The sequence below is a fragment of the Nicotiana sylvestris genome, chromosome 6, assembly GCF_000393655.2.
Source record: "Nicotiana sylvestris chromosome 6, ASM39365v2, whole genome shotgun sequence".
NCBI lineage: Eukaryota > Viridiplantae > Streptophyta > Magnoliopsida > Solanales > Solanaceae > Nicotiana > Nicotiana sylvestris.
Window position 1 is genome coordinate 191,880,466 of NC_091062.1, and position 19,270 is coordinate 191,899,735.

The 19,270-nt window shown below is 38.4% G+C and overlaps 1 protein-coding gene across 1 annotated transcript; it reads left to right on the plus strand.

Annotated features, from left to right (window-relative positions):
• The first annotated feature begins 3,715 nt into the window (after window positions 1-3,715).
• Window positions 3,716-8,652, plus strand: LOC104240363 (26S proteasome regulatory subunit 6B homolog). Its single transcript, XM_009795200.2, has 6 exons — window positions 3,716-4,318; window positions 6,392-6,622; window positions 7,548-7,706; window positions 7,798-7,950; window positions 8,151-8,234; window positions 8,401-8,652. Exons 1-6 carry the CDS (start codon window positions 3,839-3,841, stop codon window positions 8,533-8,535), a joined length of 1,242 nt encoding a protein of 413 aa, XP_009793502.1. The 5' UTR covers window positions 3,716-3,838; the 3' UTR covers window positions 8,536-8,652.
• The last annotated feature ends 10,618 nt before the right edge of the window (window positions 8,653-19,270 follow it).

The following is a 19,270-nucleotide window of genomic DNA, read 5'->3' on the forward strand; positions in this document are numbered from 1 at the left end:
TCAATTTTTCAATTGGAAAAACTAGTTCTCAACAGTTTTTCAAATTTGAAAATGCATTTTCAAGTTGGATTTGAAAGAAAAAAAAATCATAACCAAACATTGTTTTGATTTAATTTTTTTTTTTTTTTGAAAAAAAAAAAAAAATCTTATGTCCTAACGGGCTCGTAGTTTGCTGTTAAAAAATACAAACTGTTTACATTAGAATCCTAATACATAAACACCTACCCCATTCTTTATTTTTTTGACACACTGTCAAAACTATGCTACAATATTGACATGTGTAATTTAGAAAGACATTCAATCGTGATATTATTTTAATACACTATACATACACACATATATATACACAACAATGTATATATTTTAATCCTACTAAAATTAGCGTTTACTAGTATAGTTTTTTTCCCCCTCAAATTACTATATTCACTTTTACAGGAGTAATAAAAAGCTCAATCAATTTTTCTTGATTTAAAATTATTTTGGCTGCTCATTTGCACGACAATGGTCAATTGGCACCCGCTTCTTTTCAACATAGACTCCTCTTGGAGTTCAGTGCAGGCCATTGATTAGCTAGCTTGCACATGGTACATCTGTTAGGAGAAATGCGTGCTTTATAGCCTTTGAGATAGTTATATGTATTTTCCATATAATTTGTGGTCCTTATTGTGTTTGAGTGAAAATTAGGACTTTGAGATCATTCGTACTAACATGGCTTTCAAAAAAAAATAAAAAATCAAACTTCTTAAGTATTGTCCATGTCAGCAAACAAATCAGCTTCGAAAGAATTCTACGATCCGCATAAATTTTTGAAATAAATACGATATGATATGCTAATAATAATAAAATACTAGTGACCGAAAAGTATAACGTAGATTAATTTGAAAATATAGCCAAAATAAGGAACAAGGCGTTTCGAATCTAGTACTATAGCTGAATTGAAAAGTGCGGTCAAAGAATAGGATAATACCAGTACTTACCTTTAAGTAAGGTACCGGTAAATCGTACCACTCTGGTTTTGGCCCTTTTTGTACCGTTAGGCAACGGATCCGTTCGTTACATACAAGAAACTTATAATCCTACTTTTCAAAGTTTTCCTCGAACAATTGTTAGTAGTGATGTTTTTAAATTTCAACGTGAATATCAACAATATTTATGGTACCTATTTTTCCACATAGATTGTAGAGTTTCTGTCACTTCTGACATAAATCGTAGTGTAAATGGTTATGGTTACTTAAAGAGGAGAGAAGAAACTTTGGCCTTCCATAAATAATTTAAGAAGATGACAATGCATATAATTAAATAATATCTACCGGAGATGGCGGGGGACGCAGACGAACAAGTGGTACAAATTCCAACCGAAGAGCCATGAAAAGTTATTGAAAAAATAAAGATTGTTCAAAGGAAATATGTAATTTTATTTTTACAAGTATTGAGATACAGAGTAAATACTCGTAACTTGTATTAGAAACTTAATGTTTACGTTGAATAAAATAAAATAAAAGGGCACTTCATACCCTTGAATTTTTTCATCCATTAAAGTGTGTTTGTATTTAGTTATAATGTTTTTTAATTTTTAATTTAAAATTACCCAAAGTACCCTAAAGTACTGGTACCGCATCCTTTGGACCGTTTGGGGTACTGGTAGGGTATCAACAAAAAATACCCTTAAATACCCTTAAGAAAGTACCCTTAGGGGACCCTCTTCTTACCCTTACCCTTACCCCTCTCCCCCCCCCTCTCTACAATACCTTTAACCCTTAAAGATCTAGTTATGATGTGTTAATCGGGCCGACCCGGCCCACTAATAACGATCTGGTTCAACCCGGTTCAATCAGGGTCAGTCCGGTCGGTAAAGGGTGGGACAGGTTTGGCTAAGGTAGGGAGGATGTGTCCGGACTGGGTCGGGCCTTTTTTAGCTACTGGTGCACCGGAACCCGGCTAGCCCAGTAACCCGTTCAAGGGTTTTAACCGTGCTTCAGTCCGGTCCAACCCGGTTTAAGTTATAATTTTTTTTTATATTCTGATAGTTCCCAAAGGTCAAAATAAAAAATGACCGTTTGGCAACGATTATTTTTTGCACTTTTACACTCTTATTCTACTCTAATTTTCTCTCAATTCCCTTTTGATTATTGAATTGCTTATTGCTCTCAAGTTCTCAATTAATTATTATTTCAAGTATTATCAGTTATTTATAGTAGCCACTACAAAATTACAATTATCAAGTGAAGTGTGGTTACCATTTTTGTTAGGTTCAAGTTCAATCATGCCCCGTGCTTCTAGAGTACGCTCACATGTTTGGAAACACTTTGAAGTAGTAGAAGAAAATGAAGAAGTTCGTAAAGTAGAGTGCAAGAACTGTGGTCGAATCTTTAATGCCAATCGAATGTGGGAGGGCACACATGGTTTAAGGAAGCATATCAAGGGTTGTCTTGAGCGTCCTCTAGGAATTCGTATTTAAGATGATTTGAGACAATTTGTGTTGTTTTTAATTTATTAGACTCATTTAAGCTTAATGTATTAGTTTATGAGACAATTTGCTCTTATTGGCATTTGGCAGTAGTAGACACTAAACTTTTTATTGTAGTAAACTTTTAATTTGCAAGTTCAAAAATTAAAAAATGAAAATAGAACTTGCAAGTTAATTTGAAATATTATTATGCAATGAAAATATGAAATGAAAGCCTTTGAAGTTTGATCCTTACATATTGGTCTTATTAAATAATTTTATGTAGCCACTTAATTTTAAATTTTAAAATTCAAACTTAAAATTTTGAAGTTTAAAAGTTTAATTTTATGTCTTAAAATACATATTTTATTATTTAAAAGTTCGCAAACACTAAAGGATCAATTACATTGGACAAGGAAACATAACACACTAAAAGAAATTAACCCGGCCTTGATTCGGATTCGATAAGCCCGAACCATGACGGGCCCAACATAACCCGAAATTTCCCAGCCCATTACCAGCCCCGAACCCCAGCACACTAACCAGTCCGCCCCACTAACCGGACGTGTTATTTTTTCCCATGTCGAGTTTGGTCCAACCCGTCCGGTAAACACCTTTAGACCTAGTACTCCCCCTAGACATCCCTACCCCTTACCCTTTCGGTCGAGCACAACCTTTTGACCACTAGGTTCAAGCAACCCCAAGTCGAGATACCAAAGAAGAAGGAAAATTGACCACCGTCGATTTCGTTTCATACTGAGGTCAAAGTTGTAGGCCCCCATTCCCCCAACCCATTACAGCTTTCAAAATTGGGCTTGTGTTCCGATAGGCAGGAGGTGTAAGCAGTGCGAGGTGGCTTCGCGAGAGGTGTAAGCAGTGCGAGGTGTGAAGCGAGATCAATTTTGACCTACTAGGGAAAGGAAGCAAATTTTTGTTAGACATAAGGTAGAGTAACTATTTTCAAAGCATCTGTCTCTACTAGTGACTCGTGAATGTTGCGAGTTGGAAACATGAAGGCATTTAGTTTGTTTTTTTGGCTTAGAGGCAAATTTGTCATTTTTCCTTTAATTTAAGCGACAAGGGCCTGTTTTGCCAAGTCGATTACTGACTTACTTCTATAACGTGTGTTTAATTTTGAATGACTTCTTTCAAAATACCTTTGTTTTGGATAAATGACAGTTTCTATTTGGTAAATGTATACTACATAATTTATGTTTGACTAATAGTACGCCTTAAAAAGGATTTTAAGTCAATAACACCAAACGAGACATAAAATATTTGATCAGACAGATTATAAAGCCAAGTCGGTTCTATCATATTTCTTGTTTCGTACTTCATTCTTTCTCTCCTCTCTACGTATTAACTCCCATAGCTTTTTCTCCACTTCCAACAATGGCAACACCCATGGTTCTCGATCCAAAACCCTTACCAGAGCCACCATCAACCCGACCCGACCCATCTGTACACGACGTTCCCTCCGACGGCGAAGACGACCTCTACGCCCGCCTAAAATCTCTTCAACGGCAGCTGGAGTTCATCGAGATACAAGAGGAATACGTCAAGGACGAACTGAAAAATCTCCGGCGAGAACACTTACGTGCACAGGAAGAAGTCAAACGGATTCAATCGGTGCCGCTAGTAATCGGTCAGTTCATGGAGATGATTGATACGAATAACGCTATTGTAGGGTCCACTACGGGATCTAATTACTACGTTAGAATACTCAGCACGATTAATCGGGAGCTACTTAAACCCTCGGCTTCTGTGGCTTTGCATCGTCACTCGAATGCGCTTGTTGATGTTTTGCCTCCTGAGGCTGATTCGAGTATTTCTCTGCTTAGCCAATCGGAGAAGCCTGATGTTACCTATAGTGTAAGTTTGTATTATGCTTAATTTAACTGATTATGGTTTATATGTAATTCTGCTTACTAGGGCTATATATTGCTGTTCATTATATTATTTTCTTACGTGCTAGGTTTTTTTTGGGTGAGTTTTAGGATTGCTGTTCTTAATTGGTAGACTAAGAGTTTATAGGGGTTTATTGTGAAGACTTAATTTCTGGAACAATTACATTAGGTTTACTTCATTGATAAATTTTGGATTCAAATTGACTTGTAGCTAACTATAAACTTTGCTAGATGCATTGTTTCCAATATTTAGACCTAAATATGAAATATGAGTCACATTAGAATGGTGAAGGTGTAAAGAGAATCCCAACTTTAATTTTCAAGAAAAAAAGCTATTTTTTTTTAATTGTGGAAAAAGAGTTAGCTTTTTTTAAATTGTTGAAAAATAGTTAGCTTTTTTCTACTGATAAAAGGAATAGTTGTTTTTTTCTCTGAAGGTGTCACAACCTTGAGCTTCTGTAAAATAGGTTAGGAATCAAAATCTTTTTTTTATAGTTCTAACAGTGTCGCAAATTAAATAATAAGGAGATAGTGGCCTAGCAGTCAATGAAGCTAGAATGGACCATGGGAGATGAAAGTTCAAATCTCAGTAGAGGCAAAAAATGATAAATGATCTCTTTCCATCTGTCTATGCTACACAAAGTGATTTCTTTCCATTTGTCTGAGCTGCGGTAGATAGAGTTACCCTCCTACCCAGTAAATGTACCGGTGATAGTGATGTTCTGGTTTCGGGCATGTCCAAAGCCAGTTGCTTTTGTTTCATACTTGTACATATTTGCTATTGGTAAATAAAATAGTTTACTTACCCAAAAAAAAAAAAAGTACTGGTGATAAAAGTATGACCATAAAGACGATGTTTTCCATAAGAATTTCAAAAACCAAGTAAAGAAGCTTTTTTCAATAGCTTATGAACTCATTGAGAATCTTCTCTCTTTTTTTATTATCATATTCTTCCATTTACTGATCTTGTTCAATCATATGTCCAAAATGATTTCTCAGTTTAACTTTAGTTGCAAGCAGCCTCTCATTGAAAATCAATACACATGCAGCACTTGAGTGTGTAGTACTGTGGCTTCTCCTTGAACTTATCCAAAATCCTATCACTGCCCTTCTCGAAAAGCAGTTAAGTGGCTTATTCATCATGTGTACTTCAATCGACCACTTGGTTTTGTTCCTCAAAAGCAAAAAGGAAAGCCGAAACCTTGTTTGCGGGTTTCAGAGAAGTATCATTTTTCATTCAAGACTCTGGCGTGAAAGACAAACGAAACAGGAAGCTGAAGAAAAACAACATAACAAAGAGTAGTTAGTAGGCTGGTGTCTTTGAATATCTAGTGCATCATAAATGTATTGGGTTAATATTGATATAGTGTGTTCTGGGACAGAGCTATGTAGAGTCAAGGAGATTCAAATTGAATATCCTTCGTGGCAAAATTATACTGTGCAAATAGGGTAAAAACGAACATTTTTACTATTTAAACTGTAGAATCCCCTTAACAGAAGGAAAGATTCTAGTGAAGTGACGCAGGGGGTTCAAAATTTGCTTTGCATTATTTGCTCAAATCTCAAGTGTAACATTGTAGTATTTCTTTTGAATCCCCTTGCATAAACTTCTACCTCGGCCACTGACTGTGTTAATGGTTTTCTTTAACCCATATTATTGTATCCGAAAGAAAGGAAAATGGTTGTAAGTAATTGGATTGAACTTTGTAATTAACTGATCAAATGTGCAATATAGTGATCTGGATTCACTTTACAATTGACGCTAGGGAACGTGAGCATGGACTCTGCAACACGTGGTCTTTTCTCCTGTTTTAATCTTCAAAATCATTAAATGCTAGTGTCGTCTAAGGTAAAACGCGCTTTTAGTTCAGAGCACTAAGAGGGAAATCATTATGTACTAATTGTAATAAAAGCTCCCTAAATATGTGTGTGCAGATGCACATGTCACTTACTAGTACATGCAAACTAATGTCTAATGTAATGTTGTACCCTGTTAATAGATGTCTATTTCTTTGCTTTTATGAACTTCTCAAACCAGGATATTGGAGGATGTGACATACAAAAGCAGGAAATCCGTGAGGCTGTTGAGTTACCTCTGACTCATCACGAGTTGTACAAGCAGATTGGTATAGATCCTCCCCGTGGTGTCTTGCTTTATGGTCCACCAGGTACCGGGAAAACTATGCTTGCAAAGGCTGTCGCTCATCACACTACTGCTGCCTTCATAAGGGTTGTTGGCTCAGAATTTGTTCAGAAGTACTTGGGTGAGGTATGTATTGAAGTATTGGGATTGTCTGAGCAGTTATTTCTGTGCATCAATGAATCATTACTCACCCATTTGTTCTTTCTTCAAACTATCTTGACTGTGTCATTTCAGATTAAAAAATGGATTTTAAAGTATTTGTTTCCATCTTGGAAGAATCTTGGAGAAAGAAAGCATTTGCTTCTTGTCCAAGACTTTTTTGCCCTTTTAAATTTCATGATTCGTGACTTTTTTGTGGTGTGAGAATAAGGCAGTTAATTATTGTTACCTTTGTCCCAAATTGTATATATTGTTCTATTTGCAGTAGTTAACTTGGTTAATTTTTTAATCTGAGATCAAAGATTAGTTCATTAATTATTAAAACGACAATTATCCTCAGGCATCTAGCAGACTTTGTGAAAAGAACACTAATATAATTCACTAAAAGATAGGGGACATGGAATTCTGCTGTCCCAATCAGGCTGAGTAGCAACATGATATACAAGAAAATATTTCGTGAAACTAAGAACATCCTATGCAAGAACCATTTGTTGATATTTGGAAGTGGCTGTAGAGACAAGCCAATTTTTGTTTTTGGGGGGGAGGGACTCTTTTGTTTTTCCTTTATTTTTTCGGGATAAGTTAAGAGACGGACCATCTTTCCGCACCCAATCAAGTAGAACAGTTCCATTATGTCAACATGCAGCTTGGAGTGCAATATTGTACATTTTGTCGCACGCATCATGTTGAACAGAACTGTTTTATTGGGGATGCTACTTCGGATCAATTTATAATTTCTTGCATACAAATTTGTTTTTCTTTAGATTTCCTTTTACTCCTGAGTTAAGAGGGACAAAACTCAGTCAATTTTACAGTCCATGAACGGTGACGAGACTCCATTTGTTTCTATTACTCAAGCTTTAATTTTCTCATTTGCTCTCTGACTGTGCAGGGTCCTCGAATGGTTCGTGATGTTTTTCGCCTTGCCAAAGAAAATGCTCCTGCAATCATATTTATTGATGAGGTAGATGCAATTGCAACTGCCAGGTTTGATGCTCAGACTGGAGCTGATAGGGAGGTCCAGCGTATCCTCATGGAGTTGCTAAATCAGGTAGGCTTCTGTGTATTCTTCTAAAGTAATCTGTCAGAATGCATGCACTGAGAATTGTTTATGAAGTTTCTGTTTGGTGTTTCTCCTGCAGATGGATGGATTTGACCAGACCGTGAATGTGAAAGTTATTATGGCAACTAATAGAGCTGATACTTTGGATCCTGCACTTTTGCGCCCTGGAAGGCTTGATCGGAAGATTGAATTTCCTTTGCCTGATAGGCGTCAAAAGAGGCTTGTTTTTCAGGTAGAATTTTGGATGACTTTGTATAAGGATTTCTTCTTTAATCGTATTCCCCAGCACCAAAGAAAATAATTTAAGAGTGAAAAATTGTGGAAGGAAGTTTTGAGAGATTGGTTTATGGATTGTGTATCTCATTCATTATCTAGATATTTCTCCGCTCCCATAACAGACCAAAAATCTAAAGCTGGATGATTTTTGTCCAGGTCTGCACTGCTAAGATGAACTTAGGTGATGAGGTCGACTTGGAAGATTATGTTTCTCGCCCTGATAAAATTAGTGCTGCTGAGGTTTGTCTCTTTGCTCTTCATCTGTTTTTGAGGGAGAAATAGGATGCTCCACTACTGTTCTAAATTTAGAAGTCAGGCTAAATAGTTGTTTTATATCGTGCTGTGTCTGGTTTTGTCCTTCAATTTTCCGTACAACATGATTTGATGCATGTTGCAACGTCTGCAGATTTCAGCTATTTGTCAGGAAGCAGGTATGCATGCAGTGCGAAAGAATCGATATGTCATTCTCCCCAAGGACTTCGAAAAGGGCTACAGGACCAATGTGAAGAAGCCTGACACTGACTTTGAATTCTACAAGTGATCTGTAAAATTAGTTTAAGAGATCAACTATGTACGCTCCTCTGAAGATCTTCTAACTGAAGTTATAATTGTACTGCTAACTTTTCAAACATCTAATGGCTTGTACCTTCTTAGTTCAGTCATTTGTTCGTTCATGAAGTGTTAACAAGCCGTCTGGATCGATTTGACATGCTGCACGCTCATTTCTTTTGCATATTTTCTCAAGCTGCATAAATCATTCTCATGGTGGCAGAGCATCAGATCTTTCGGGCCGTTCAATTGCTGCATTTTGTGTGATGGCCTATGCCTCGCTTTTGTTAGTGTTTCATTGCCCCTTGAATCTTTTGTTGGCGTTTCCAACCTCAAGTTACTGAGCCCGAAAATCTCAGAGCTAATGATAATGTAAAGTACTATGTTCCTGGTACGTACTAGCTGAAAGGTACTACCTTGTCCCTTTTTTCCGACATCCGAGATTTGGTATGCACATTGAGGCTCGATTAATCCAGGTTTGCTTAGTGTAAGACTTCTTATTATACGTGAGAGAGCTTACTACCATAATTTTTCTATTTTCCGAGCTTTAACCGAGACCTTTGATTGAGGATAGAGAGATCTTTTTCATCTCATCACAACCTTTGATGGCCATTTGCTTTCCTTCAACCCGAGCTCTACTTCTCTCCGTGTCAAAGAAGAAAAAACATTGCTGCATGGTCGTTCACTCGTTCTGATGGTGTCAATTCATACATGCGTTACTACTGATTACTATTTGGTGTCAATTTTGACTGATAAAGACGTAACAATCTTATTCTACCTAAACTATCTCGTTTTCTTCACATTCACCTAACGCTCATGTTATAATGTTGGCTTAGAACTTTTTAAAAGCTTTTGCTAAAATATTCTTGGACAAGTGTCATTTTCTTCTACTGCACGTTATCACGAATGTCTTCTTATTCTTTGTATGATAATAATAATAATAATAATAATAAGGCAAAATATATAAATGACCCATTTAAGTTGTCCCCAATGATCAGTTGACACCTCTACTTACCATAAGCGTATCTTCTGAACCTTTGTGACTGATGTGGCATATGCCTGTTGGATAACAAGATTTTGAGCGCTTGAAGTTATTTTTTCAACCTAATTTTCTTTTTCTTTGACAAAAAAATACATCTTTTTCTCTTGGTCTCTCTCCTTCCTTCATAGCCGACACTCACCTCCATTATCGACCACTATCCATGGCAGCCTTAATTAAGTACCCAAAAAACTATACCACTACAGTTTTATCTAAGACACCGTCTTCTACAATTCTTCTCACTGCTAAGTTGCCACCACATAAACACCAATAGCCCTATCACCCTCATCTCCATCACCCCATCATCCTTATCTCCACCAAATAAATACCAACAACCCCTTTAATCACTACTGATGACAACATCTTACTTCCACAGAAACACAAAAATAAGAACCAATTGCTTGAATCAGCTAGACAACAATTTAAGGAGAAATTTACACAAAAAATAACAAACTAGAAACAGTGATATAACCCAAATTCAGCATCAAGAAGATGATAAAGAGAGAAGACTGAAGATTTCACTGGAGTCGATTCTTTCAAATTTGCCCGGCGAAGGTGGCAACGATAGAGTCCAATCGGAGGCATCTTCACTTCAACTCCCTCAAACAATTAAATTAACTGATATGTACAAGGGTTCTGTCAGACATGACAAAATGAGACAAACAAAGAAAGGTCCCTGGAGATGAGCTTTTCCGGCAAGGTCCATCAGTAACCCTTGGAGGGTTCTCCACTTAGTTATTCTCTGTTTTTTAATACTTATATGAGTTTTATGGGAGAGTTTTAGTGTTTAAGTTTTGAAAAAGAATGGTTAAAGTAACGAGGGGAGGTATGTCAAAGAAAATGGTGGGGGAAGGAATGGTTAACGATGGTGGTTTGGAAAAGTGGAAATTGGACGGAAAAGGGGGAGGGGTTTGTAAGGAGAGACCATGGTTTGTTTGGATGGAAAGTGGTTCTGAGTTTTGCTTTTTTAATTTTTATTTATTTAACTTAATAAATTTTTTCTTTTAAGGCGTAATGACTTCCTAGCCACTTAAATTTGTAGGGTTTTTAAAAGCCGATACATAAACTTGCATTTTTCTCATTTGAACACTTCAACTTGATGTAATGAATACTAATAAACATATTTGACCGTTGACTATGCCTATGTGGAAGCGTCGCAGCTGACATGGCTAAATTGTGTGTGAATCACGCTGCAAAAGCGCGTGGATCATATTGTTTTTATTTAAAAAAATATGAGAACTGAAATAAAATACAAATGACACAGGAAAATCTCTTTCCCCTTCTAAATTCCCCTCCCTCCCACCTCTGTCGTCTTTCCCTTCTAAATTCAAAGTCAATAAGCCAAAATTTAATGAAGAGACTACCAAACCTGGAAAGGCCAAACATGTGGATGATCAAGGGAGGTGAAGATGTCACAGATTTTTGGAGAGACGCTGCGCATAATCTCGCAAATCAATAAAATTGCTTTTTTTTTTGAAATAGACCTTTACGAGCACGAGTCCTTCATCGTGGTTACACAAAATTGATTTCAAAAAGCGACCTCAACCTAGAACTTCTTTAAGCACCAGATTGTATGACGACGGCAAGTCGTGGAGGTAGTACTCCATCGCCAACGCTTGTGTCGTTTTCGCTATCTTATTCCCTATTTTTACTCTTTCTTCTCCCTCTTTTTTTGTCTTTGTTTTGTTCGGCAATGAGTTTCGAATTGCTTTTAGCTATCGTCTATTGTTTTTGGGGTTTGGCAATGGGCTTGGAGAAGAACCAGTCGGAGTTCCGGCGAGGCTACTGTGAAAATTTGGGATGAGATGTATGAGAAAGAATTTAATTTGTCAATAATTGCAGGAGGCTAATAAAATCCTTAGATAACCTTGAACATACACGCGTCAACAAAATGTGACTGAATGAATGATATGGCTATACAAAATATTAAATTAAATCCATGTCAGCAGCGATTGAGCAACACACACCATCACAAGTGTTTATTAGTAGTCATATTTTCAAGTAAAGGTGTTCAAATGGGAAACCCAAGAGTTCATATATCGATTTGTAAGGATGCAAGTTTAAGTGGCCGGAAAGCCATTTCTCCTTCTTTTAATTTTTGATTGTAATTTTTAATTCTAAGTTACACGCGTTAATATTTTATTGGTTCATTTGCCACGTAATCAACGATTGCATTTTACGCATGTGATCTGTTGAATGAAGGTATTAAGAAGATACACTTCTGGTAAGTAAAGGGGTCTAGTTGATCAATTGGGAAGTGAAGGTGTTCAACTGATCGTTAGGAACAACTTAAAGGGGCGGTTTATGTATTTAGCCTAATAATAATTCAAGTGCAAAAGTTAAAACTCATCTCATCATTTATGTTTAAAGCTGTTTCAGCACATGCTTTCTGTTGTGCCTTGATTATCAAAAGCGGAATCGTGAAACACCATACGATTTACCATTTCAATATTATGACAGTGTAAAAAATATTTATACGATTAGATCATTTATAAGTCTCTATGATAAAATCGATTAATAATCTTGTAAAATTGGTAATTAACACGTTATAGTAATTGGTTAAATTAATACCCTAAGTCAATGTATACAATTGTTTTAACACCAAGTTCATCATTTTTACTTCCTTAGCAAAAGATTAATTCTATATCAGACAACATATGACAAGAATACCCTTAATTTTTAACAGTATCTTTCAAGCAATTCATCAATTTGACAGTTGCCTTTTGTACACTTTGATGAATGACGCTACGAATTTAACCTCCTCCTTAGCTTCTCTCACGGTCTCACCACAGCCATGTGAATATAATTAACGTACCATGTCAATTCTACGTGCTTTTATTGGGACCATGTGTTTCCTTCTTTCCTTTTGGTTTTTGCCTTTTTATTTATTTACTATGTCACGACCCAAACTAGAGGGCCATGACTAGCACCCGATCATACTTGCCGAGCACCAACGTACATTTTATCTAACCTTTTTCTTAGTATCTTTTAGGGTTGACGAGATCAATATAAATGGTAGACCTCGATCATGGACAACCAGCAATAAAATATGATGGCATGAACATACATAGTAGGGGATGACCAGACAATCAAGAAACTACATATAAGGTACGAGCTACCACGCTACCATGAAAGACTATACAACAAAAACCAGCCGACAAGGCATACAAAACTATACATGAGTCGACACTTGTCTATGAGCCTCTATAGGAACATAAGTACTGCAACATAGCCGGAACAGGGCCCCGACATACCCATAATGTCTATAACAAAAATGCATACCAAGACCACGGCAAGTCCGGAGAAGGGATCTCGCCAATCACTGCTGAACTGGACAACCTACTGTGGTGGGGGAGCTGCACCTGCCTGTCTATTAGGGCCTGCAGCACGACATGCAGCGTCCACAAACAAAAGGACGTCAGTACGAATAAAGTATTGAGTATGTAAGGTAGGGAACCATAAATATGAATAGTAATGTAAGCAGGGATAGAGAATATACAACCTGGAACATCTGAGTACCTCTGAGGGCTACTGACATGAAATGCATGATACATATGTATGTATACATAAACTTTTAAAACATACGCCTCTGTGGGCATCATCATCATCATATCGTACCCAGCCATAATAGGCTTGGTAAAAACGTACCCGGCCGTCATAAGTCTCGGTAGAATCGTACCCGGCCATGTGGAGCTCGGTAAAACCCAACTGATCAGTGGTTGCACAATAGGTGTCGTATCCGGCCGACTATAGCGCGGCTCGGTAGAGTAAAATAGATACATATATATAATGCATGCTCGACTCATGGAATCACATTCTAAACCTTTCGGAGTGACATAAGGTCGGTATCCTCTGTACACGTTATTAGGACCAACTCTTCATTACGAACCTTATAAGAATCAGGAAGTACAAACAACATTGATAACATAGAATAAGAGAAGCAACATTAACATCAATCGTTCCATAAGAGGGAAAGCAATGTAAGTAATGCTAGCTTCTAAGATTAGAGTATCTTTGGAAGCTCGTTCATTACATTATGTACAATCGGAGTCGTGAAAAAGAATAAAAGGGATAGCCTCACATACCTTGTATATACTTCCCCAATCACAAGCTATGCAATTGTCACAACTCCTTAGTCTACAGTAAGAGAAACGATACTATCGTTATCATTTAAGCCTCATAACTATTATGTATCGACCACAACCTATTTTACGTTAAAACGGACAACACTTCCCCTATATATATGACTTCACACCATTCCAAACAATCACCAAACAGCCCAAACAACATCAATAATAAACATATTGAGCCTCCCAAAACAGTCCACGCACAATCTAATTACATCATACATACGACGACCACCGTAGTCATGTCAAACGACCCAGAAATATTACGAATAACTATCAGCCCACAACCCTACATATATATGGTATTTCTCCACACCCTTCCACCTCCAAAACTCCACAAAATAGTAGTAAAACATGCAGCCCAATAGCAACACAAAACAGTCCGCTACAAGTGAATAACTCGAACTCACGGCTTCCGATCACCGTCCCATAAGTCCTTACATGTATAGAACGAATTACCATGAATTCACAACAGAGAAAAATATATGAAAGATGGCAGTAACTTACCTTACTTGTTGGATAACTCAGCCCTTCCCTTGGTTCTTCAAACTTTAGGTTTTACCTTCAAATAGAACTTGAAAGAGAGGGAAAATCAATTAGGGTTTGTGTGGGATTTTTGTGGAGGAGTTGCAGGGGTTAACTTTGGTTTTGAGGGTCTGAAAAATGGATGAAATAACTGAGTTCATAACCCCTTAAAAGTCCTCTCTTGGCCGACTCAGGGCTTTTAATTTTGTCCTATCATTTTGGCAAGTAGGTGATGCACCTACTTGTCATCTACCAATCTGCGCAGGCTTGCGAAAATATGAATATCTCTATACTCCGAGATAGTATTGACAAACGGTTTAATGCGTTGGAAATTAGACTCACAGATATTTAATTTGGTGGGTAGATCACCCCATAATTCCTTGTAAATTAGGAGAAAAGCTTAGAAACATTTAACCTAATGTTTAAGTAAAATTATGAACCTAAGTTGCGACAACGTTTGTCGACTTTTGTTTCATTACTCGTTTGACTTCAAGACTTATGATACAGATATTATATGATTCAAACACTTTAATACATGACCTTGAGTGTATTAAGAACCTCTAGGTTTACCTGAAAATACGAGTTACAACATCCTTGATTCGTTTAACTTTTAATACTTGTTAATCACCCTTATACACCCTTGTATCACTTAAGACCAATATGATTAACTTCTTATCATCTCAAAGGTAATTCCTTCTTGAATTTATGTTAACTAATATATGGCATGAACTAACGTGTGTGTATATGGGTTGTAACACCCTTCCCCCCTTAGGAACATTCGTCCTCAAATGTAAGGGTTCATGGGGAGTTTAAATCATCGTGGATTCCGGCCAAGTTTCTCCCATAAATAGAGGACAAACTTGCAAGCAGTTAACTCAACGTATGGCCTTACAAGAGTATGCAAAGCATTATGGACATGTACATTATTTGCATATCGCCATTTTGTATTAAGGAAGAGTTTTCTCAAGTTATTGCTTACCTCATAGAGCCATTTCACCTTCCAATGTATCATATGTTCCACCAGCATCCTTGTTATCTTCATTCTGGAATAGGTAAGGGTATTTAGACTTCATCTCCTCTTCTGCTTCCCATGTCATTTCTTCCATATTTTTGTTCCTCCACAATACTTTGACGGAAGCTACATCTTTTGTTCTCAGCTTGCGGACTTGCCGATCTAATATCGCCACTGGCACTTCTTCATATGATAGGTCCTCTGTAACTTGTACATCTTTGATAGGGACGACTCGAGAAGGGTCTCCAATACATTTTCTCAACATAGATACATGGAATACCGGGTGGACAAATTCCAATTCGGATGGCAATTCTAACTCATAAGCAACCTGTCCAATCCGTCGAAGAATTTTATACGGCCCGATATACCTTGGACTCAGCTTACCTTTCTTCCCAAAATGCATAATACCCTTCATTGGTGAGATCCTCAGGAAAACCCAATCACCAACCTCAAACTCTAGATCACGACGTCGGACATCAGAATAAGATTTTTGCCTGCTTTGTGCCGTCCTCAATCGCTCCTGTATCACTTTCACCTTCTCAATAGCTTGGTGAATCAAATCTGGCCCATATAATTCTGTTTCACCGACTTCGAACCATCCAACTGGTGATCTACATCTTCTCCCGTATAGTGCCTCGTATGGGGCCATTTTAATACTGGAATGGTAGCTATTATTGTAGGCGAATTCTATGAGTGGAAGATGGTCATCCTAATTTCCCTTAAAATCTAGAACACATGCTCGTAGCATATCTTCCAGTGTCTGAATGGTACGTTCAGCCTGTCCGTCAGTCTGCGGATGAAATGCAGTGCTGAGATTCACTTGTGTGCCTAAACCCTTCTGAAAAGACCTCCAAAAGTTAGCTGTAAATTGAGCTCCTCGGTCTGATATAATAGATACCGGCACACCATGAAGCCTAACAATCTCCTTGATATACAACTTCGCATAATCTTCAGCCGTGTAAGTTGTCTTAACTGGCAGAAAATGGGCACATTTTGTAAGTCGATCAATTATCACCCAGATGGAGTCAAACTTATGATAAGAGCGAGGTGATCCAATAATAAAGTCCATATTAATCACCTCCCATTTCCAGGTCGGAATCTCTATATTCTGAAGCAATCCACCAGGTTTCTGATGTTCTATCTTTACTTGTTGACAATTGGGACACTGGGCTACAAATTCTGCAATAGACTTCTTCATGTTATCCCACCAATACTGCTCCTTGACATCATGATACATCTTTGTCGAGCCGGGATGGATGGAATATCGGGATTGATGAATCTCATTCATAATCTTCTCTCGCAACCCTGCCACATTAGGCACACATAATCGGCCCTGGTATCTCAGTGCCCCATCTCTTCCGATCTCAAAAGCCATACTTTTACACTGCTGAATGCTCTCTCTTAATCGTACTAAGATAGGATTTTTATATTGCCATGCTTTTACCTCGGCTACCAAAGATGATTCTGATGTATTCTATACAGTAACACCTCCGTCATCAGAGTCTAACAATCTGATTCTCATATTGGCTAGCTGATGAAGCTCTTTAATCAACCCCCATCTACCTGCCTCAATATGTACTAAGCTTCCCATTGATTTACGGCTGAGAGCGTCTGCCACAACATTGGCTTTACCGGGATGATACAATATCTCGACGTCGTAGTCTTTCAATAATTCAAGCCACCTACGCTGCCTCAAATTCAACTCTTTCTGCTTGAAGATGTATTGTAAACTCTTGTGATCTGTGTAGATGTCAACATGGACGCCGTATAAGTAGTGCCGCCATATCTTCAAAGCATATATTACTGCAGCCAATTCCAAATCATGGGTTGGATAATTCTTTTCATGCTTCTTCAATTGTCTTGATGCATAAGCAATCACCTTCCCACGCTGCATCAATACGCACCCCAAACCTATACCTGAGGCATCACAATATACCACATAACCTTCTGTTCCTTCAGGGAGAGTGAGCACTGGTGCGGATGTCAATCGATTCTTCAGCTCCTGAAAACTACGTTCACAAGTGTCAGACCACTGGAACTTGGTAGCTTTCTGTGTTAACTTAGTCAATGGTGATGATATAGAGGAAAACCCTTCTACAAACCGCCTATAATATCCTGCTAGCCCTAGGAAGCTGCGGACTTCTGATGGTGTTGTAGGTCTCGGCCAATTCTTTACTGCATCGATCTTCTGAGTGTCGACACTAATACCCTCGTCAGATATCACATGGCCAAGGAACGCTACTGAGTTCAACCAAAATTCACATTTGGAGAGCTTAGCATATAACTTACGATCCTGAAGCGTCTGTAATACTATCCGCAAGTGGCCCGCATGTTCCGCCTCCGAACGAGAATATACTAGAATGTTATCAATGAATACAATCATGAACACATCAAGATAGGGCCTAAATATAGTATTCATGAGATCCATAAAAGCTGTTGGGGCATTTGTTAGCCCGAACGACATCACCAAGAACTCAAAGTGCCCGTATCTTGTCCGGAAGGCCGTCTTTGGAATATCCTTTTCCTTAACCCTCACCTGATGATACCCTGAACATAAATCAATCTTGGAGAAATACTTGGCACCCTGGAGTTGGTCGAATAGGTCATCAATTCTTGGAAGTGGATACTTGTTCTTTATAGTAGACTTATTCAACTGTCGATAGTCGATACACATCCGTAATGACCCATCTTTCTTTCGCACGAATAGGACTGGTGCACCCCAAGGTGAAATGCTAGGTCTAATGAAGCCCTTATCCAGCAAGTCCTTCAACTTCACCTTCAACTCTCGCAACTCTGTCGGGGCCATTCTGTATGGAGGGATAGAGATCGGTTGAGTGTCAGGCAACACATCAATGCTAAACTCAATCTCCCTTTCAGGAGGAAGGCCTGAGAGTTCATCTGGGAAAATATCTGGGAATTCGTTGACCACGGGGATTGATTGTAAAGTAGGCGGTTTCGCCTCCGCATCCCTAACACGAACGAAATGATAAATGTAACCTTTTGAGATCATTTTCCTTGCCTTAAGATAGGAAATAAACCTACCTTTTGGTGTAGCAATATTCCCTTTCTATTCAATGATGGGTTCACCAGGAAATTGAAACCTAACCATCTTCGTACGACAGTCAACATTTGCATAGCATGAGGCTAACCAGTCCATTCCCATTATCACATCAAAATCAACCATTTCTAACTCAAATAAATTTGCCGAGGTTTGACGACTACAAATCATCACAGTGCAACCTCTATATACCCTTCTAGCAATCATAGAATCTCCTATCGGAGTAGATACCGCAAGGGGTTTACTTATCAATTCAGGTTCAATGCCAAACTTATTAGCCACAAAGGGTGTAACATATGATAATGTAGATCCCGGATCAATCAGCGCATATACATCATAAGAAAACACAGATATAATACCTGTAACAACATCTGGAGACGACTCGAGATCCTGTCGACCTACTAGAGCATAGGTTCGATTTTGAGCACCACTCGAACTCGGCACTGCACCTCTACCCCTACCACGACCTGTCGACTGCTGAAAACCCCGTGCTGGAGGTCGAACTGATGAGGAAGAACCAGACACAGATCCAGTCGGCTGAGCCATACCATCACCTCCTCTATTAGGACAATCCCGCATCATATGGCCAGGCTGCCCGCACGAATAGCATGCATCAGAACCTCGACGACACAGTCCAAAGTGGGCCTTGCCGCACTGATCACAATGTGGTGTTGGGGGTCTCATCTGACTAGTATCCCTGTGATGTTGCGAGCCAGATGCCCGCGAACTCTGACCTGGACCAGAATAGGATCGATCATATCGAGGCCTCTGAAACTGTGGAGGAGCACTAGCTACAGGTGGCGCCGAACTCCTCGAAAACTGTGGCCTGATGCGGCCTCTGAAGTCATCAGAATACCCTGCAAATCTCGCCCTCTTATGCTGGCCCCTATCCTGCTCCCTAACTGCCCTCTGCTGGCGCTTACGATCCTCTAGGGTCTGGGCATAAGCTTGAATACGGGAAATATC